The 20,421-nt window shown below is 44.0% G+C and overlaps 2 protein-coding genes and 1 long non-coding RNA gene across 12 annotated transcripts in view; 2 read left to right on the top strand and 1 right to left on the bottom strand.

The window, feature by feature from the left end:
- The window catches only part of SEC22C (SEC22 homolog C, vesicle trafficking protein), a 37,059-nt gene extending 25,222 nt beyond the window's left edge, over nucleotides 1-11,837 (bottom strand). Inside the window, exons 1-6 of one of the 8 annotated variants that reach the window (XM_045037787.1) lie at nucleotides 11,308-11,446; nucleotides 10,075-10,180; nucleotides 9,202-9,305; nucleotides 7,915-8,030; nucleotides 6,811-7,438; nucleotides 5,513-5,628 (exon numbers count right to left, since the gene is read on the bottom strand). The gene's annotated coding sequence lies outside the window, so the exon portion shown is untranslated. Of the gene's footprint in view, nucleotides 1-5,512; nucleotides 5,629-6,461; nucleotides 6,597-6,810; nucleotides 7,439-7,914; nucleotides 8,031-9,201; nucleotides 9,309-10,074; nucleotides 10,181-11,307; nucleotides 11,447-11,697 lie in introns of those variants that run through there. The other 7 variants (XM_045037789.1, XM_045037786.1, XM_045037788.1 and 4 more) reach the window with 7 other exon arrangements.
- On the top strand, nucleotides 6,458-10,857 carry LOC123380172. 2 transcript variants are annotated; one of them, XR_006585630.1, is made up of 3 exons: nucleotides 6,458-6,595; nucleotides 8,943-9,105; nucleotides 10,432-10,857. It is a non-coding gene; the product is annotated as an uncharacterized LOC123380172 (long non-coding RNA). The 2 variants fall into 2 exon arrangements; XR_006585631.1 differs by lacking the exon at nucleotides 10,432-10,857 and adding an exon at nucleotides 9,615-10,425.
- On the top strand, nucleotides 11,737-18,107 carry SS18L2 (SS18 like 2). Of its 2 annotated transcripts, XM_019810872.3 has the most exons (4): nucleotides 11,737-11,879; nucleotides 12,146-12,222; nucleotides 14,059-14,180; nucleotides 17,597-18,107. In XM_019810872.3, exons 1-3 carry the CDS (start codon nucleotides 11,811-11,813, stop codon nucleotides 14,144-14,146), a joined length of 234 nt encoding a protein of 77 aa, XP_019666431.1. In that variant the 5' UTR covers nucleotides 11,737-11,810; the 3' UTR covers nucleotides 14,147-14,180; nucleotides 17,597-18,107. The 2 variants fall into 2 exon arrangements, with proteins under 2 accessions (XP_019666431.1, XP_044893727.1); XM_045037792.1 differs by having other exon boundaries at nucleotides 14,059-18,107.
- Nucleotides 18,108-20,421: the final 2,314 nt, after the last annotated feature.

Raw genomic sequence — 20,421 nt, 5'->3', positions numbered from 1 at the left:
GGATACTACCAAACATGTAAAAAGGAATTAACACCAATTACACACAATCTCTTCCAAAAAAATAAAAGAGGAGGAAATAATTCCAAATTCATTTTATGAAACTAGTATTACCCTGATATTAAACCCAGAAAACTGTAGACCAATAATACTCATGAATTTATATGTGAAAATCCTTAACAAAATATTAGTAACTAGAAATCAGCAATATAATAAAAAGAATTAGACATCATAACCAAATGAGATTTATTCCAGGATGCAAGGCTGGCTTAACATAGTAAAATCAACCACTATAATCCATGATATTAAAAAGCCAAAAAAAAATGATATCAATTAATACAGAAAGGGTGTCTGACAAAATTCAACCCTGCTTCATGATAAAACTTTCAGTAAAATAGGACCAGAGGTGAACTTCGTCAATTAGAGGAAGAGCATCTACAAAAAGCCTACAGTTAACATCATACTTAATGGTTAAAGACTGAATGCTTTCTCTCTAAAATCAGGATCGAGGATGTCTGCTCTCACAACTATTTTTCAACACATTACTGGAAGTTCTACTCAGTGCAACAAGGCAAGAAACAGAAATAAAAGGTATAAAGATAGGAAAGGAAGAAACAAAACTACTCCTATTTGCAGATGACAAAATCATCTACATGAAAAATCCTGAGGAGCCCACCAAAAAAACCTAGAACTATTGAGTTCAACAAGGTTGCAAGACATAATATCAACATACAAAAATCAATGTACTTCTATAAACTAGCAAGAACACACAGAAACCGAAATTAAAAATAAAATACCATTTACAATCACACCAAAAAAAATCCCAATAAAGCTATAATTTTTAAAATAAAATACTTATAAATCTAACAATACATGTACAGATTTCTATGCTGAAAACTACAAAACACTGCTGAAAGAAGTCAAAAAAAGTTTTAAATGAGAAAATACATCATGTTCACAGATTGGATAACTCAACATAGTAAAGATGTTAATTCTCCACCAAACTGACATAAGGGTATCATGTAATTCCTATAAAAATATCAGAATGACAGTTTGTAAAGATAGAGTATTCTAAAATTTATATGGGAAGGCAAAGAAACTAAGATAGCTAAAACAACTTTGAAAAGGAATAAAGTGGAAGGAACCATGCCATTCCATTTCAAGACTTATTATATAGCTACGGTAGTCAAGATTGTGTGGTATTGGCAGAGGAACAGACACACAGATCAACAGAACAGAAGAGAGAACAAAGAAATAGATCTACAGCAGTACAGCTAAATTATTTTCAACAATGGTGCAAAAGCAATTCAATGGAGGGAGGACAATTTTTTCAATATTTGGTGCCAAAGCAATGGATAGCTATAGAAAAAAAAGTTATTGACCCAAACCTCACACCTTACATAAAAGTCAATTCAAAATGGATCATAAATGTAAATCTAAGAAGTAAAACTATAAAAATGGAAGAAAATGTAAGAGAAGATCTTCAGGACTTGGGGATGAGTTCTTAGACATGACACCAAAAGCATAATCCACAAAAATCAGTAAATTGGATTTCATCAAATTAGAAACATTCGATCTGCAAAAGCTCACGTGAAAAGGAGAAAGAACATGGACAATCCAGCAATCGGAAGAAAATATCTGTAGACCACGTATCTGATAAGGGTCTCTGTATATCTAGAATTTATAAAGAATTCTCAAAACTCAACAGTAAAAGAAATCCAGTTAGAAAATGGGCAAAGTACGTGAACAGACATTTCACCAAAAAGAATATACAGATGGCAAATAAGCACATGAAAAGATGTTCAGCATCACTAACAAGTCAGGGATAGTAACTTAAGATCACAATAAGATAATGCTCTATACCTGTGAAAACACCTAAGATTTTTTTTAAAGTGAATGCTGTCAAGGCACACAGAGGAAGTAGATCTCTCATACATTGCTGGTAAGACTATAAAATGGTAGAGTCACTCTGGAAAATAGTTTGGCAGTGTCCTTTACTTTTATTTATTTATTTTTTTGGCAGTGTCTTAAAATTAAACATGCAAGGGCGCCTGGGTGGCTCAGTCAGTTAACCATCTGATTCTTGATTTCAGCTCAGGTCATGATCTCAAGGTTTTGAGATTGAGCCCCATGTCAAGTTCTGCACTGACAGCATAGAGCCTGCTTGGGATTCTCTCTCTCCTCTCTCTCTGCCTCTCCCCTTGCTTGTGCTTCTCTCCCTCTCTCTCTCTCTCAAAATAAATAAACTTTAAAAAACAAAACTAAACATGAAATTAACATATGATCTATCAATCACACTCCTGGGCATTCATCCCAGAGAAATGAAAATTTACATCCACACAAAACCCTGTGTACAATTGTTCATAACAGCTTTATTTGTAATGGCCAAGAACTGGAATCAACCAAAAATTCTACAAATACTGAATGGTTAAATAAAATATTATATTCATACCACAGAATACTACTCAGCAGTAATAAGAAATGAACAACTGAAATTCAGAACAACTTGGATGGAGCTCAAGAGCACTGTGTTTAGTGAAAAAAAAAAAAAAAAAAAAAAAAAAAAAAAACCTCAAAAGGTCACATACCGTAGGAATCCTTTCATGTAACATTCCCAAAATGACAAAATTACAGAGATGGAGAAATGACTAGTAGTTGCTAAGGGTCAGAGATGGTGGGGAGGAGGGGAATGGTTGCGATTATTATAAGGGAGAGCAAAAGATCTTTGTGGTGATGGAATAATTTTGTATTTTGCGACGGTGGTGATAGGAATCTACATTAAGTGCTAAAATGGGCATGGAGCTATACATACTTTCTATCAATGTTGATTTCCTGGATTTGATGTTGTACTATACCTAAGTGAGATGTAACCAATGGGGGGGAAAGTAGGGTAAAGGGTATATGGCACCGCTCTGTACTATCTTTGCAATTTCCTAAAACTGGAATTATTTTTTTTTAATTTTTTTTTTTAACGTTCATTTATTTTTGAGACAGAGAGAAACAGAGCATGAACGGGGGAGGGTCAGAGAGAGGGAGACACAGAATCCGAAACAGGCTCCAGGCTCCGAGCTGTCAGCACAGAGCCCGACGCGGGGCTCAAACTCATGGACTGTGAGATTGTGACCCAAGCCGAAGTCGGCCGCTCAACCGACTGAGCCACCCAGGCACCCCTGGAATTATTTTTAAATAAACTTTGAAGAATAAAGTATTAACTTCAGATCTTTATATCACTTACTTAAATTATGCTCCTACTTGCTTTTTATGTGTAAGCGTCATTTTTAAATATCTCTATAAGTAGGGGCTCTGGATGGCTCAGTCAGTTAAACGCCTGACTTCCACGCAGGTCATGCTCTCGTGGTTTGTGGGTTTGAGCCCTGTCTCGGGATCTGCACTGACAGCGTGGAGCCTGCTTGGGATTCTCTCTCTGCCCCTTCCCCACTCATGCTTTCTCTTTCTCTCAAAATAAACTCTAAAAATAAAATAAAATAAACATCTCTATAAGTAGATCAATAATCTTTTCTGCTAATTAACTGTAGTTTCAATGATTTCTGCTTGAATGTTGAAAAACATGTTTTATAGTGAGCAGCTCCATAACTACATGACATTTCCAAACTAGAAGGTATTCTAATCTCAGGATTCATTAAAATAAAAGCTATCTGCATTTAACTAGTATTCAGTTCAAAAAATAAGAGATAGTGGGGCGCCTGGGTGGCTCAGTTAATTATCTGCCTTTGTCTCAGGTCATGATCTTGTGATTCGTGGGTTCCAGCCCAGTGTGGGGCTCTGTACTGACAGCTCAGAGCCTGGAGCCTGCTTCAGATTCTGTCTCCCTCTCTCTCTGCCTCTCCCCCACTCACAATCTATCTGTCTGTCTGTCTCTCTCAAAAATAAATAAACATTAAAAAAAATTTTTTTTTTTTTTACATTTTATTTATTTTTGAGAAACAGAGCGAGACAAAGCATGAGCGGGGGAGGGGCAGAGAGAGAAGGAGACACAGAATCCGAAGCAGGCTCCAGGCTCTGAGCAAGCGGTCAGCACAGAGCCTGATGCGGGGCTCGAACCCACGAAACGTGAGACCGTGACCTGAGCTGAAGCCGGATGCTCAACCGACTGAGCCACCCAGGTGCCCCTAAAAAAATATTTTTTAATAAATAAAAATAAGAAACAAGAAGTAATGGTATAAATCTGAAAAATCATGCCACAATAATAAAAAAATGTATTATCGATTATACAAAGACAAAAGCACCCTCAGAGTACTCACACAGAGACAATAGTCTCTTCCAGGTCTTCCCGGCTCCCTCTACAAGCCAGTAGACTGGCTTCCTAACCTAACACCATGCCTGGCACACATGAGAAGCCTTCAGTAAAAACTGTTAAGCAAACGAATGAATGACCTAACAGCTGCCTTATTTTTGCCCACTGAAACAAGAAATGTGGGTTTTCAGATCTTGTCATATCCTAATCTATATTTTGAACACTTTTCCACAACAAATTTCTACTTGGAGAGAAAAAGACATTTATACAGATGGAATTTTTCTGAAGTAGAAACTGAATTAGTAATCAAATATACATACCCAAGTCACTGCTACCACGCTTTATAAAAATTACATTTTAATCTGCCTCCCCCATTTCCTAAATCCTCTTCTCAGCATCTATTTATAAACTGCTCATGTCATAGATTATCCCTACTCTACCAGCAAAGACTTTGTCCTTAGCTGGAGGCCACCCTTGCTTGTTCCCATTGTTTTTTTTTTTTTTTTCTCACCCTTAGCCCACTCCCAAATCCCTACCACATATGCTCCTCCCCCTCCTCCTCCAAAAAAGAGGGAAAGAAAAAGCATGAGAGAAAAACAGCATTAAATGACCAGACCATGACCAAGCCTTGCAAAACAGTAATGCAAACAAACAACAAATTTCATTGGGCACACAAATACTCAAACACAAGTCTTCACCATGAGGCATATTACCCACTCCTCAAATACACAATACAGAAAACAAAACTGGGTTAGTCACCCTTATTGAATTCATCTTCAACTTGAGAACCGGTAACCTAATGTGTAGATCACTCAGCATCCTCTGTTCCATGTTTCTTGGGGATGGTGTGGGGATAGGGAGGGTACACATAACTCTGAAATGAGTTAAAAAGAGTAGGGGACTGAACTTGATAGCGACTAACATTACGTGCGAGGCACTGTGCTAGGAACTTTTAAACTGATAATGTTATTTACTGTTCAAGACTATCTATGAGGTAGGCATGATCTACACTGGACAGGTAGGAAAACTAAGACATAAGCGAGAGAGCCAGGTTTCAAACCCAAACTTCCTTACTGAAAACATCGGAAAGCCTATGCAATCTTTTCAATACACTCTGCCTCTCTAAATCCAATTTTGGGGATCACAGCTACCCTATTTCTATTTTCTCTTTCTCCTAGAGCATTACTACTCAACTAATCAGAGACCTGTTAATAGAAGGAGCAGAGGCCTAGGGTCACACTTGTTACAATTACTCCTTACTCGCTGTGTTACGTTGAATAAGCCAATTTTCCTCTCTGACCCTCCATCACCTTTTGGATGCAGCTTGTTTCTGAGGCTCTTTCTGAGCATAAAACTTTCGGACTCCAAGATGTCTTCTGTGTTGCAAAGACAAACAGAGCTATAACCGCATTGTCTACAATGTATTTTCCAGAGCAAACTCTATTATATCGATTTAATTCTCTTTACCAATATGAAACCACCTTCAATTATTTACATTTTAATTTTACTAAAATTACCTTTATCGGGATTAATTCCTTCGTAAAATTTAATTAAGATGTACCCTATCCATTGGTCTGAGCTTCACTTTTTTGTTCTGACCATGTAACAAATGTCACCAAATACTTTTCGCCACTAGGAATAATTCTTTTGTGGTGTTGATTTCTAAAAACCTCATTTTTCCCAGAGTGCTTTATCCTTCTGTCTCTGGAGGTCTAGAGGTAAGCCTGTAATGGACACAAATGTACATCACCTCCTACATCTAATGTTCGGAAAAGCTGGTCCAGTGCACCCAGTATTTGGTAAACCAAGTCGTATAATTTCGGCATGGTAAGGGAAGTTTGCTATTAAAATTAAACAGTACTCAGACCGGGGCTTCGTGGATAATCAAGGATAATCAAGGAAATCGTCCCCTCTCTCATCTGGACACACCCCTTCTCTTCCCACTGGGAGCAGCGCTCCACGCGCATCAGTCTGTTTAGGGTTCCAGCAGGCGCGCCCCGGTTGTCCCCGAGTCCAGAGAGCCGCCCGGGGAAGAAAGGGGGACAGGCGACTCGGGGAAGACCCACGAAACCGGGTGGGGCTAAGTCGGGCCTGAGGGCGGGGCGGGCGCGGGGCCGCCTCCACCTCCAGGCCCGCCCTGCGCCACACCCGACCCCGCCTGCTTTCCGCTAACGGGCCGCGGCACCCGACTCCGCCCGCCAGCCCTCACCTCGCCCCGACGGCGGCCTCCGGGAGTCGGCGCCCGCCCGTCGCGCCGCCTCACCGCCGTACCACCCGCCGCCTCCTCTGCAACCTCAGCCCACCGGGCGGACCCGGCCCAGGTCACTGGCGGCCCAGGCGCAGGTAGGCGATGGTGCGCATGCCCGAATCTTGAATCCCTATTTGCAGCTGCTAAGCGACACCCGCACCCGAACCGGCCAATCCTGGAGTGGCTTCCCCGCCCAGTCCCGGAGGAGTCCCGAATTAGCTAGTTCTTAAAGGGCTGCCACCCAAAGGCACAGGGGGAGTGGCAGGGGCGCGCGCTCCTCCCAGCTTTCTTCCCATCTGCTGGCTCTCACCCGCTTGGGTTTGACGTCCAAGCGTGTAATTCCCACGTCCGGAGGTGCGAGGAAACTTCTGGGTCTAAGCTCGATTCCTCCTGGGGTAGAGTACAGAACTGACGTGCCGAGACAGGGAGGTTCTGCGTAAGCCCGCGACACGCCCCCGCTGTGGGTTCTGCCGTCGGCGCAGCTGGGCGGGAAGTCCGAGATAGGCAAACCAAAGAGCACAGGCTCCTGCCAGCCTGGATGAGGTGCTAAAGTCCGACCCTGGAGGGACACACCCCAGTCTGGGGGTGGAGGCACTCACAGGTGTCACACGGATGGATGGCCCAATGCAGGGAAGCGGAACTCGTCCATTTATTTTTCGCCCAACACATTTTGAGCACCTGCTGTGTGCCAGGCACTATGCCTGGCGGTGGGGACACAGTGAGGAACTCCTGACACTGAACACTATGTTAAGAGAAGGCAGAGCGAAAGCACTCATCAATTAAACAATTACACAACATGTGTTGAAATACAAACTGAGATGTGTGCTCTTCCGAGAGGAACAAGGTTTTTGAGAGAAGTTACAGGAGCTTCTGGTCTGAACTTGGGAGTCCGAGGAGGCTTCCTTGAGAACGTGACACTATAGCTGACTGGTTGCTCACTAGGCAAAGGGGAAAAAAAGAGTGTTTCAGAGGGCGGTTTGTGTATAAAGAACAAGAAGGCGGCAGGGCTCCTTTAGACGGATGAAAAGAAAGGTGGTGCATGAGGAGCTAGTGTTTAACAGGCACAGAATTTCAGCTGGAGAATATGAAAAAGTTCTGGAAATGAATGGTGGTGATAGCTGCACAATAATGTAAATTTTTAAATGTCACAGAACATTTAAAAATGGCTAAGATGGTACATTTTAAGTTATGTATATTTTGCCACACCAAAAAAAAAAAAAGACAAGAAAAGGAACTGAGAGTTTAGAGAGTAAGGAATAGGGTGAGAGCCACTAGAGAGAATAGAAGAGCTAAGGCCAGGTAAGACCTTTGTAGGCCATGCTAGAAAGTTTAGGACAGTGGGAAACTGATAAAATTTATCTTGTGTAAAATCACTTTGGCTGCTGAAGTTAAGATCAAAATGAAAAAGGCTCACAGAAGCTCTGGTAGGACCAGCTGGGAAGCCAATGCAGTCATCTGGGCAAAAGACGATGAAGCTGGAGCTCGCTTAGACTTGGACTGGAGCGATGGTGAAGAGGAGAACTGGGCAGTCTGCAGAGACATGTAGGAACAAAATCAACAAGACGCGGTGACGAACTGGATGTGGAAGAGTAACAAAGTGGCTTCAAGGATAATGCCACTGTTCAGCCTTGAGTGAATGCGTAGATAGTGGAGGGGTTCCTAGATACAGAGAAACTGGAAGAGGATCTGATTTTGGAAAGAAAAATGATCTCTAGTTCTATCTCAGACAAGTTGAATTTGAGGTAGCCTAGAGACTTCTGGTCCAGATGTCAATGTAGGCAGTTGAATGTACAGGTACAGGTCTAGGCTAGACATCAACTTTTGAAAGTCATCACCACATGGGTAGAAACTGAAGCAGGCCTTACATAGCCAGAGAAAAATTACAAAATGAAAACAGATGACCTCCAGGGATCCCCACCTCCTGGTATTCACACTCTTGCGTGGTCTCCTCCACATTGAGTCAGGGTTGGCCTGTGTGACAAGTGATCATGAGGCTAGGTCATAAAAGGCACAAAAGATAACAGCAATGAGATTTGATTGGTAACAGAGATTGAAACCTCCTCACTGAATGTGAGGGAACCACTGGGATTCCCTCTCCAAGTGTATTCGCAGGTGAATGAAGACCTGTTCTTGTCACCACAGGTCATGAAGACAAAACTCTGGCTTAAATGGGGAAGGAAAAATTGGTGCCAGACCCACAAAAACCAAGAGTTTTTGAATGTGGAGCCTCAGGCTCTCAAAACCTGCTATGTGAGTGCTTTATAATAGGGCTTTGTGCTCTCTGATGGGTGCAGATAGAGTGGCTCAGGCACCATAGTGGATTGGGCTACGGGGGTAAGATGTGGTGTCTGGAGTCCTAGCCCTCCTCTCCAATCTTTGGTCATTTTGACTCCAGGCTCCAGAGATTTTCTTTTCCAGCCTTCTTCATTCCTCCACTTCCAGGCTCACACCCTAGATTGCTGTATCACCACAGAAGAAGAGCTCCACCTCTGAAGTTGTAAACGCAGACACCTGATCTCTGACTGTCCCTTGGCCGTTCTCAGAATTCTGCCCACTGTTGTCTGGCCTGCGGAAGCCTCCAGTCCACTTGTCCTTCTACTTTGTTGTATGTATCACCTTTCTCCATCCACTTTATTTCCTTCTCCATCCACTGAAAGTGCAGGGTTTATCATTTCCATCACATTCTTCCCAATATGCTTACCTCCATTGTGCAGTTTTTCTTGTCACATCTGCCTGGGAGCACTCCAACTCAGGAAAAAAATCCAATCTTCTGGCTTCTCTAAATAAGCCCCTGAGCTGGAAGTGCTGCTGGAAAAAAAAAAAATCGCACAACCATACAGATCAGTGCTATGTATGTACCTCGCCAGCCTCCACCAGGTCCTCAACACTGCCCGGCAGTCCCATGTTTGTTGGGTTGGCTCTGTCTCCAGCTCTCCCCAACACCAACCTCAAAATCTCCTGCGTGCTCCCCAGATCTACCACTCTTCAAGATCCCCCTAGCCTCCCAGGTGCCCCCTTCACCGAGGAAAGAGCAGCCATTAAAGTAATAGCCCTCAGTTCCCACCAACTTCTGTCCCTCTACCACCTTCTTTCCTTTTTCCCCTTTATTGCCAGGTTTCTTGGAAACAGTGGCCTGCTCTAAAGACTCCATTTGCTTCATCTTTCCTGTATTTCATAGTCCCTGGAAATTCTCACTTCTGCCTCACCACAGCACTGAAACCTCCTTCATTAAAGACATTAAAGTTCTAGTCTTTACCTTGCTTGACCTTTCAACAGCATTTGTCATTGCTGTCCTGTCTTGCTTCCTCAGTCACTCTTATTTTTATATGACCCCCCCCACCTGATTTCCCCTTATATCTCTAGTCTCCCCGCCCCTCCCCCATGCTCCTCTGTAGCCTCTTTTCCTTGGCCATGAGAGAAACCAAGTCACTCTCCTTGGGCAGTCTTATCCACTGCATGGTTCCATTTCCACAAGTGATGCCCCTCAAAGCTTATATCGCCAGCCCAGCCCTTGACCCTGAGTTCCAGACCCAAACAGCCAGCCATAGACTTCTACATCTCCGTCTGACATCACCTTGCATGCACGTGTCCACGGTGAATTGATCACTCTCTCACTTCCAGTCCAACTTCTCCTTCACTGTCCCCTGTCTCCAAAAATGGCATCACCAGTCTCTCAGTTGCTGAAACCAAGACACCAGAAGTCACCCCTAATTACTCCTTCTCCCTCCCTCCTCCATTAATTCACTAAGACCTGGCAAGTCTATTCCGAATGTCTTTCAAATGCACACATTTTTTTCACTCCTCCACCGTTTCCGGCCTGCACACCTGCAGCAAGTAGCCTTCTCTGTAGTTGTTTGTTTGCTTGTTTTTTAAGGAAAACTCTAAAATGCATCTCTGACTTCACTTCTTTTTTGCCTAAAACTGTCTATAGCTTCCATGGTTCCTAGGAGAAAGTCCAGACTCTGGGTACCAGTCACCTGGGTAACCTCTACTTCCTCTTCATATTGAGACATCTGTCTGTTTTCTGTGGAGCCTTTGGGGACTTTTCCCAGGGAGAGAGCCTTGCTGGGGTTAATAGTACAGGCTTGGGAACCAGGAAGCCCTGAAGTCCTGGTCCAGTTCAGGTATGTTGTCCCACTTTTCTCACTGGGTTTTACTCCTCTGTGAAATGGAATGAAAGCTGCCTCCTCACAGGGTTGACTAAGGGAATTGTGGAGGGAGAGCCCAGCAAAGTAGATGAGCCTGCTCTGGATCAGGGCCACTACTCAGGGAAATGAAGCTCTATGAGGCAGAATTGCCCCCCCCCCCAGATCCCTTTTGAGTAAAGGCTTCGAAGATCTTCCTCCTAAATGATGTGGCTGCTGTTCACCCTGTGCTGCAGGGAAATCCAGCCTTGTTCCCATGTCCGTAATGGAATCGTTGAACCAGAGAGAAGACAACGACTTCAGAGTGTCAGCGGTTGCCAGCAGTAACTATGTGGCCCAGGAGGGTAGGACCAGCTTCCTTCTTTTATCTTGCAGCAAGCCACCTCTGCAGTATGGTGCACAGGCAGTATGGAGTAGTAAGTTAAGAACGAGGGCTCTAAAGCCATACTACCCGTGTACAGATATTGGCTCTGCCCTTAGTGGCTGTGAGATCTTGGGCAGGTTACTTAACCTATTTTCTCATCTGTAAAATGGAGAAAATAACAGTTCTTTTTAGGGCCGTAAACCTAGTGAGCTTTATTACTACCCAAAGGAAAAATAGGTGTAGGTACAAGTTTCTTCCTCAGCAAAGAATAAAGCTAACAGCAGTGTTTTCCTACTACCTGCAGGGTTTGGCTTGGCAGGAGGCAATGGCCAGGGTTCACGTTCCAGACGCGTATCTGGAGGCACCAGAGTGATGTCGAAATAGGGAGGAGTGGACTTGGAGCCAGATATCTGGGTTCCAGCCACAATACCCGTGTGACCCAACGCAAGGTGCTCTGCAGATAGACTACCCAGCGCCTAAAAGGCGAGGAGCTGACGCCCGGCCCCGCCCCCGAGGCTAGCTCTCCCGACTGCGCAAATGCAATCGAGCGCCTACAGCGCTGAGCCCCAGGGGGCGGGACCGAGGCTGACGCTCTGACCATCGCTCTCGCGTGCCCAATCACAAATGACGTTCCGTCTGTTCCCAGTCACCGGGAGGACCCAATCAACGTCGAGAGTGTAGGCCCCACCTAACATGGGTCTCTGCTTCAGTAGTAGTGCGCCTGGAGCTGCCGGTTGGCTCCGGTTTAGATGCACGGGGGTCCTCAGGGCCTGAGACCGGGTTCCAACCTGGCTTCTCGGGATGTCGGTGGCCTTCGTACCGGACTGGCTGAAAGGCAAGGCGGAAGTTAATCAGGAGACGATCCAGCGGGTGAGCGCTAACGAGGGCGGAGAGAAGTTCCTTGGTTGAGATATTGAAAGGGTTCGGGTTCGGGAAGCTTCCTAGAGTGAGCAGCATCCCAGTTGAGGCTTGTGGTGGGTTTGCGTAGGGGGTTGGCTTGCAGCGGTGTGGCGTGAGACCGGAACGAAGTCGGCAAGAACACTGGGGCAGTACAGCCCCGCATTGAAGAGACTAGGGGGCAGTGTGCCTGGCCGTCCCGATGACGCACTGCGCTGACCCTTTCTCTGGTCTTTCAGCTCCTGGAGGAGAATGACCAGCTCATCCGCTGTATCGTGGAGTATCAGAACAAAGGCCGGGCGAATGAGTGCGTCCAGTAAGTACCCGCCCCTCCTCCCAACTTTTGAGAGGAGGATAAACCAGTGTGGTGATACAGCAAGCTGACCTGAACTAGGAGTCTTGGGTGACTGATCCCCGATGAGGCTCAGAGGTTACTTACCTGCTCCAAACCACACAGACAGCACATTGTGAAGCCTGGAGTCAGATGTCGCACCCTCTTTGAATCTGAATTATGCTCACTGCAAACTTCCTTCAGGTAGACATGTCAGTTGATGACAACGGGTGGGGAGAAGATCACGTGGAAAACTAGTCTCGGGAGATGAGCGCTGTGGCCCCTTGCTCATCATGGATCCTCAGCTCATCCTTCTTCTGAGGGGGTCAGACCATTTGACTGTTAAGTTAGTTCCCTTTCATTTTCTAACTCGCAGTCTGTAATGCACACAAGGACCATAAAAGACTTACAAGTTAAGCCAAAGGCACATTCAGCACAGTAATTGAATGTGTTTTCTATTTATATACCAAAATGAGAAAAATAGTCTTTCTAAATGTAGTCCAGGAATTATGCTCCGTTTATTATTATATTATTTCATTCTTACTGAAGACATGTTTAAGAAAGCCATGCTTTTCCCACCCCCTAAAAAAATCACTCACAATCCCTCACTGAATAGCTCAATGGAATAGTAGAGGTATCTTTGTGTAAGTCTTTGCATTTGATTCTGGCATCTGACAATTTGCTTTTTTACAGTTTATAGTAAACTCTCATTTTTCTATATAGAAGTTGCAAAACATTCCATTTGGTGTAGCGATTCTCAACCTATGCATAAGAAAGTTATCAAAATTTCCTGGTGGGCTTTTTCACATTGCATAGGCCATGCTTCCTGCCCTCCTAGTCTGGTTTGCCTTCCTGGGTAGAGAACTCTGTCACCTGATTGAGAATCACTACTATAGTAAGCTCACATTGATACCTTTGAAGTGCTTTGTCCCTTTAAGTTTGTTCAACAGACATTCTATAAGTGCTACTGAGTACCAGACACTGTTTCAGCTACTGGGGAATCAGTACCAAAACCAGCTTTGCTTTTTACCAAATCAGGTACCTTGTCTGCTCTTGCAGAGTTTACATTCTAGACTCCAGAAGCTGGAAGGAGGAAATCATACAATTAGGCACATAGTAGTAAGTGCTTTGAATAAGACTAAACCAGGGTAAGTGAGGGAGAAGGGAGGCCATTTTACACAGGGTGTATCTGATGCGACATTTGAGCAGACACCAGAGGTGAGGGAGCCAGCTATATAGATTTGTGAGGCAGAGTCAGCATCAGGTGGAAAAGCCCCCTAGGCTGGGACACGCTGGTTATCTTCAAATCACAGCAAGGAGGACACTGCAGCCAGAACTCAGTGAGCAAAGGGAAAGTGGTAGGAGCTGAGATCAGAGACGTAACTGGAGGCCCCAATCTTATAGCCTTGCAGGCCATCAGAAGGGCTGGAAGAGCTCAGCTTTACTCAGAATGAGATGGGAGCTTTTGGAGGGTTTTAATCAGAGGTATTGCAAGTCTTGACTTATACTGTACAATGATCCCTTAGGTTGCTACTTAGGAGTCAAAGGTAGAGCAGGGAGACCAGTTATGAGACTGGTCCGATACAGTAGCCTAAGCAAGAAGGGGAGTGGCTTGGCCCAGAGAGGTAGCCATGGAAGTATAAGTGCAAACAGGTAAGAAGCTGGATATATTTTCCTTGGTGTTAAAGAAGGAGGTTGATGATACTGAATCATCTAAACAATAGATGAGCCATTCCACTAGGGTGGGTCAATTCCTTTCCAGTGTCTTGTTAGTGTTCAGTAAAAACAAGCCTCTGATTTTTGCCCGTTTTTTACCCATAGGTACCAGCATGTGTTACACAGAAATCTCATTTATTTGGCTACCATCGCAGATGCCAACCCCACCAGCCCTTCAAAACCAATGGAATAATCTTTCAGCTGGCTCTCATAAGGAGTAATTGAGGGTAACCCATTTCCTATGAAGTAGAGATAGGATCTTTACCAACTCAACTGCTTGAAACATGAATGAAACCTCTGTGACTCTTTTAAAAATGTGAAAAGGTGAAGAAAGCTACTAAGTTAACTGTATTCGCAGCGTAAATACTTATTTTAATAATTAAGCAGATTAAGTTGACTCCAGATGTCCTCTTTCCTGTTTGGATGTTTCGATAACAAAGATATCATGGGCATCTTCAATTCAACCTTTTCAGTTTCAACCTGAAGAGGAAACTGAATAGATGTTGGGCAATCAACAGGAATTGGCAAGACTCCTAACTGAGGCCCTGCCGAATGGATGTGTAACTGTGTGCTCCCTCCTAACAGTTTGTAGTTGTGGACCTGACCATTTTTTTCAGGTTGCTTTGAAATAAAGCTCGCCTTTCCATGAAAGACTCCTATTGAGGTATAGAGGTTTTCACATCATAAGTGTTCCATTTGGTCTTCTGGAAAAACTGTGAGGACTTAAAAATATATGTAACAACGGGACACCTCTGTGGCTCGGTCAGTTAAGCGTCCGACTTTGGCTCAGGTCATGAACTCACGGTTTGTGAGTTCGAGCCCTGCATCGTGCTCTGTGCTGACAGCTCAGAGTCTGGAGCCTGCATGGGATCCTGTGGCTCCCTGTCTCTATCCCTCCCCCCCACTCAACAATGAATAAATGTCTTAAAAATATGTATATATGTAACAACACCATTATCATTGCTAACCAAATCGATAGTAATTCTTAATTATTATTTAATATCATCTAATATTTTTTAAAATACTTTTTTAAAATATCTTTTCCCACCTATCTTTTTAAGGTTCTTGGCAGGGCCTCTATAATAAAAGACAGGTTAACAAAAGAAAAGCATATAAGTTAAGTTTGATGTGACATGGGAGGGCTTCATAAGGAAATGAAGACCCAAAAAACCAGTTAAACCTGAACATTTTTATATTAGATTTGATGAAAAGTAGAAAGTTGTGGAAAACTGTGGGTGGAACAGTAGGGTATGAGTGCAGCGTAGTAAATTAGGGGAACTTAGCATGGCCTTTTCAAAATCTCAGTGTCCCTCCTTTTTAAAAGATAAAGATGCTCCTTTCTTCTGGGTATAAGGAGGGCACTTCTCACATGGGGTCTCATGACCTTGCTTCTTGGGAGGTCAGAAAATCCTTCCAGCATCTCATTTTTCAGATTCCTTCAGCTTAAAATATTCAGTACACCAAGGTGTCACGTTTTGGAGTAGCATGTCCTGAACTCCATCAATTATCACAAAATGTCTTTTTGTTGACTTGTCTAACTCTGGGTCCAAACAAGTTTCATAACACTGCATTTTGTTGACATCCCTTAAATCACTGTAAAAATACTTAGCAGTTCCCCTTCTTGTCTTCATTGCCATTTGTTGGCAAAACTAGGTGATATGCCCTAAAATTAATCATGTTCTGGATCTGCCTAGTTGCATCCCGATGATGTTATTAAATATGTCCCAGTATTGCCCACTTTTCCTGTAAACTGGTAGATCTAGAGGCTCATTCAGACTCAGATTCTAGTATTTTTGGCAAGTATACAACATAGGAGGTAAGAGGTACTTGCTTCTGCATTATATCAGGAACGACCTTATTTATCCATCAAGTGCCCAATAGTCTTTGACTTAAATTATGATCTACCTAGCTTTGATCTATTATTTCGTTAGGGATTGCATACTGGTGATTTTCTATTTCATCATCCCTCCTGCCTTTATTAGCTTTGTCCAATAAAGAACTTTCCCTCTTTGAGACTTCTCTGTAAAATGAAGCGAGGAGATTTTCCTAAGTGAACCCAAAATTAAAACCTCCAGTGCCTGGCTCCTTTTGTAGGAGTTAAGGGTTGTCACCTAGAGAGACCTCATTTTGAGTCCCAACTCTATCATAACCTCTGACCGCTGCTTCCTCACCTATAATACGATGATAATGAAAGTAGTATCTGCCTCCTGAGGTTGTAAGATTGAGGTAATGTGGTTGAGAGCTGGGCACATAGTAAACACTCAATGTGTGTTAGCTCTGATGTGTTATCTAAGGGCTCTGGCCCTTTCTGGCCCTTCTCTAATCTGGGAAGAAGCCAGTTCTTTGTTTCTTCATTCCCCCATTCTTCCATCCTTAGAGTTCTAGTCCATTAATGAACGACTCCTTCCCCCACTGTTCATGGGGTTGGCGCCCATACTCTATGCGATGTGGTCTGCTCATGGGCCTGATCTGTTTAGCAGATATGGTGGGCACAATGCAATGTTTTTAGTTTTGAATTAGGTGCTAACATTTAAAGAGGGTCTCCCAATAAGCCTGAATTTCTAGCAGTGCTGGGCCTGCAGGTCCACATGGCAACCATCAGCTGGAGTTGGATGGCAGTTTCCCCCTTTACTAGGCAGCTTGACCTGTTCACATAGGGCTTGGCTCGAGCTGGAATAAAAATGCCAGTTGATGTTTCAGTTTGGACCTCCCCTAAAACAGAGCCTGAGACAAGGCCTTGGGTGCAGATAGTTTATTTGGGAGGTGATCTCAGGAAACAGGAATAAGACCATGAGGACGATGAGACAGAGAAGAAGGAAAAGCTGCTAAACAAGTGTGTTGTCAAAGTTACCACTATAGGCAATAAAGGCTCAATTCTGGGGCAGGGGTCAGAAGGATGGACCTAAAAGCATACAAACGTCTCAGACGTGTCTGCCTGAGAGACCCTGGCTGGGGTTGCCTCCAGGGGAGTTAGCTCCTCTGTACTAACAAGCAGCCTTTGTGGCCAAGTGGGCCCTAGATGTCAGAGGAGGAAGAAAGTAAAAAGCTGCATGGCAGCCCCTCCGATGGGCTTCTGCTAGCACAATGTGAGTCTGACCTTGTAGGAACTGTCCACTACTGGCACGGGAGGCAAGGGTCTGTGACAGAGCACTGGAGGTTCCAGTGTATGGGTTCTGAGCACGCCGGTGTGGCCTATGGCAGTTTAGGGTAGCTTCCTGTGCAGTAGGGGGAATAGCCGTAAAGATAAAGTCCAGTTCCCCCTTAGAGGGAAGGAGTTGGTGACCTGCTGTGTTCCCCTCTTTTCATCTCTTGGAAGGATATGTCAGTCTGCATGTAGACAACTGAATCAGGGCAAATCAGAGGCCTCTGGAAACAGCCAAGTCTGTTTAAGCCACAGTTTACCCGAATTGCCAGAAAATTGCCAGACTCTCCAGAGGGCCCTTTTCTGGAGAGACACACTGGAGAAGTTGGCACAGGCCACTTAGCTGTTATGGTACACGCCCCAGCCCGTCTCTACCAGTCTGCTTCAGAGGGAAGCACCTACCATCCCTCTTAGGGGACCCAGAACTCAATATAGTTGTGAAAGGTGATTTAAAAAGGTAAAGACCAAACCTGACCAGACTATATTAACTGCTTTTCTCAGAGGATCTCCTGCTTCAAGATTAAGCCTCCACTCTGCCTGTCAGCCCTTTTCCAGCTCTCGGGGTCAAGCTGATCTCCCAAAAGCCGACATAGGGCCTGGGCCTTTCTCTTGGGTTTCCAAGCCTGCTTCCCAGGATTTGCAACTGTGGCGACTGATGTCATTATCACCTTCTCCCGAGATGAGGATATGGCAGCTAAAACAAAGAGAGCAGATAATTTGAAGTCAGGTTTATTCCACAAAATGTTAAGCTATTTTTTCCCACTTTCTCATGAGGCTTTTTGACATTGCTGTCTGACTTTTGGGGACCGTAAGTAACAATATGGCTAGGGAGGAAATGATGTTCAGTGCTATCTCATATACTCTTGAGCCTCTGTAATAAACATCCATTACTAAAGGTGATCCTGACTATATTTCTTAAGCTGGACACATAGTATCTTCATTTTTGTTGTTACTCTACCTCACACATATATTGTTTTGATTCTATTTTAATAAAAGCGATTTTAAGAAGTTATCTGTTATCTCTTTTCCAAATGAAAATCCCACAGATTCTTCTGGAATCTAGACATTCCATTCAGTCACTGGGACATTTCTTTCCTTCATAAATCTTTTCATCTTTTAAAAAAACTTTTTAATGTTTATTTATTTTTGAGAGAGAGAGAGAGAGCACTAGCAGGGCAGGGGCAGAGAGAGAGGAGACACAGAAACGGAAGCAGGCTTCAGGCTCTGAGCTGTCAGCACAGAGCCCGACGCAGGGCTCAAACTCACAAACTGTGAGATCATGACCTGAGCCAATGTCAGAGACTTAACCAACTGAGCCACCCAGGTGTCCCATCGTAAATCTTTTTAATAAGAGTCTAGGGCCCAAAGGGAAGTTGTTTGTTTTCATTTCTGTTTGTGATAAATTCATTCATAAAAAAAAATACTTACTGATCCACTAGTGTGTGCTGAAGGTACTACAGTGAGTAAGCCAGACAATGTCATTGCTCTCATGGAAACTTTATTCTTATATAAAGAAGGCAACACGGTATAAATAACCTGTATTTCTGGGGGAGACAGACAGCAAAATATAAACCATCAAGGAAAGCTTCCCATGGCAAGAAGTGCTGTGCAGAGAATTACAACAAGGTAATGTGCTAAAGAGTGTCTGGGTGGCCACTTTAAGTAATGGAGTCAGGAATGACCCAGGGAGGTGACGTTGCAGCTGAGATATGAACAACAAGGAATCTGACACATGACCATCAAGGGACCCAGCAGTGCAGGCAGAAGCAAGAGCTATGCAAAGACTTTTCATTCCAACTGGCTTTTCTTTTCTCTCTCTCTCTCTCTTGAGTCCATGTATAGAGCAGTATTCACCTATGTGGTCATCAATTCAATTAGAACGTGAGTTCTCGTTTGGCCAGGCCTGTGCTGGGTTCTCCAGTGAGGAAACTAGAGGAGACAGGGCACTGGGTCGTGCTTTCAGGGAGCTCCCAATAAGCCTGACAAGATAAAAGAGGCCTACACCCAGGCACGGATCAGGGCACTATGCAGGACTGAGGATGCTGAGAAATTGTCCATATGTTGAAGCTGCAGGGATTCCAAGTGGAAACTAGCAAGTGCTTCTTACAGAAAAAGTCTATGCTTTTCCATTCCTGAGCACCCTTTTGTCTGCAAACAAAAAACTGCCCGTTGCAGCAGAAGCTACCAGCATCCCACGCTCATTTCTTGAACTTTATTTACTCTTTTAATTGTGCTGCAACCAACTCCCAACAGTCCATGTCTGTATCTTTATTCCTGAGGACTTTTTTCTAAAACTAGACGTCTGCCTTGCCCAGGCATCGTAGACCAGAAGAACCTGGAGATTACCATGCTGGCAACAGCTTCTCAAGTCAGGACTCTCAGTAGATGGAGTATTAACATCCTAGCTTCCTCACCCCTCCGCAGGGATAATTCCAAGATGTTTCTTGTGTACTAGTTGCCAGAGTTCCTCATCAGGATTAGGCTCTAATCACCCACTATGGTAGCCGGTTTATTAATAGCACACGCTTTACTGCCTATCTTCTTTGTTTCGCTTCTCCATCCTCTGAATGGAGTTTCCTAGGGCCACTTCTTGCACTCAACTTGTACTCAAACCATCATCTCAGAGTCTTCTTCTGAAGGAAATAACCAAGATACCAGTTGTTTAATGCCTTACCCTTGGTAGGTAGACCCAGACGGACTGGCTTAGCAAATATAGCTTCCATTAGCACCAGAGCAGATAATTTTTTACCCAAACCCTGTCTACTTGCAAACATTAGTGTCTAGAAAAAGCATCATTAGGACCAATTTAGAGTTTGCAATCAGAGAACAAGTTGATCAACATAAAGTGAGGAACCTACCTGACAAGAAGTGCTTGTTGTCGTGAGTTTTTCATATGCATTTGATGGGAGCCAAGGTCCCTGCTGAAGAGGACGAAGCATTAGACATTTGTGAAAATACAATCACACTTTAAAGCAAGTTAGTGACGGGTCGTCTGGGTGGCTCAGTCGGTTGAGTGTCCGGCTTCAGCTCAGGTCATGATCTCACAGTTTGTGAGTTCGAGCCCCGCGTCGGGCTCTGTGCTGACAGCTCAGAGCCTGGAGCCTGCTTCGAATTCTGTGTCTCCCTCTCTCTCTGCTCCTCCCCTGCTCATGCTCTGTCTCTCTCTCTCCTTCAAAAATAAATAAAAACACTAAAAAAATAAAGCAAGTTAGTGGCAAAAAAGCCACTTGCCTAAAAGGCCAACAGATGTGTAGTATCCACAATTAAGGTGACTTCTTAGTTTGCAGCCATTGCCTCAGTGGCCATTTCTGTGCTGCCATACCCCT

This window comes from Felis catus, chromosome C2, assembly GCF_018350175.1.
Source record: "Felis catus isolate Fca126 chromosome C2, F.catus_Fca126_mat1.0, whole genome shotgun sequence".
In the NCBI taxonomy this organism is placed as follows: Eukaryota; Metazoa; Chordata; class Mammalia; order Carnivora; family Felidae; genus Felis; species Felis catus.
This window is presented reverse-complemented; position numbering and strand designations above follow the sequence as displayed.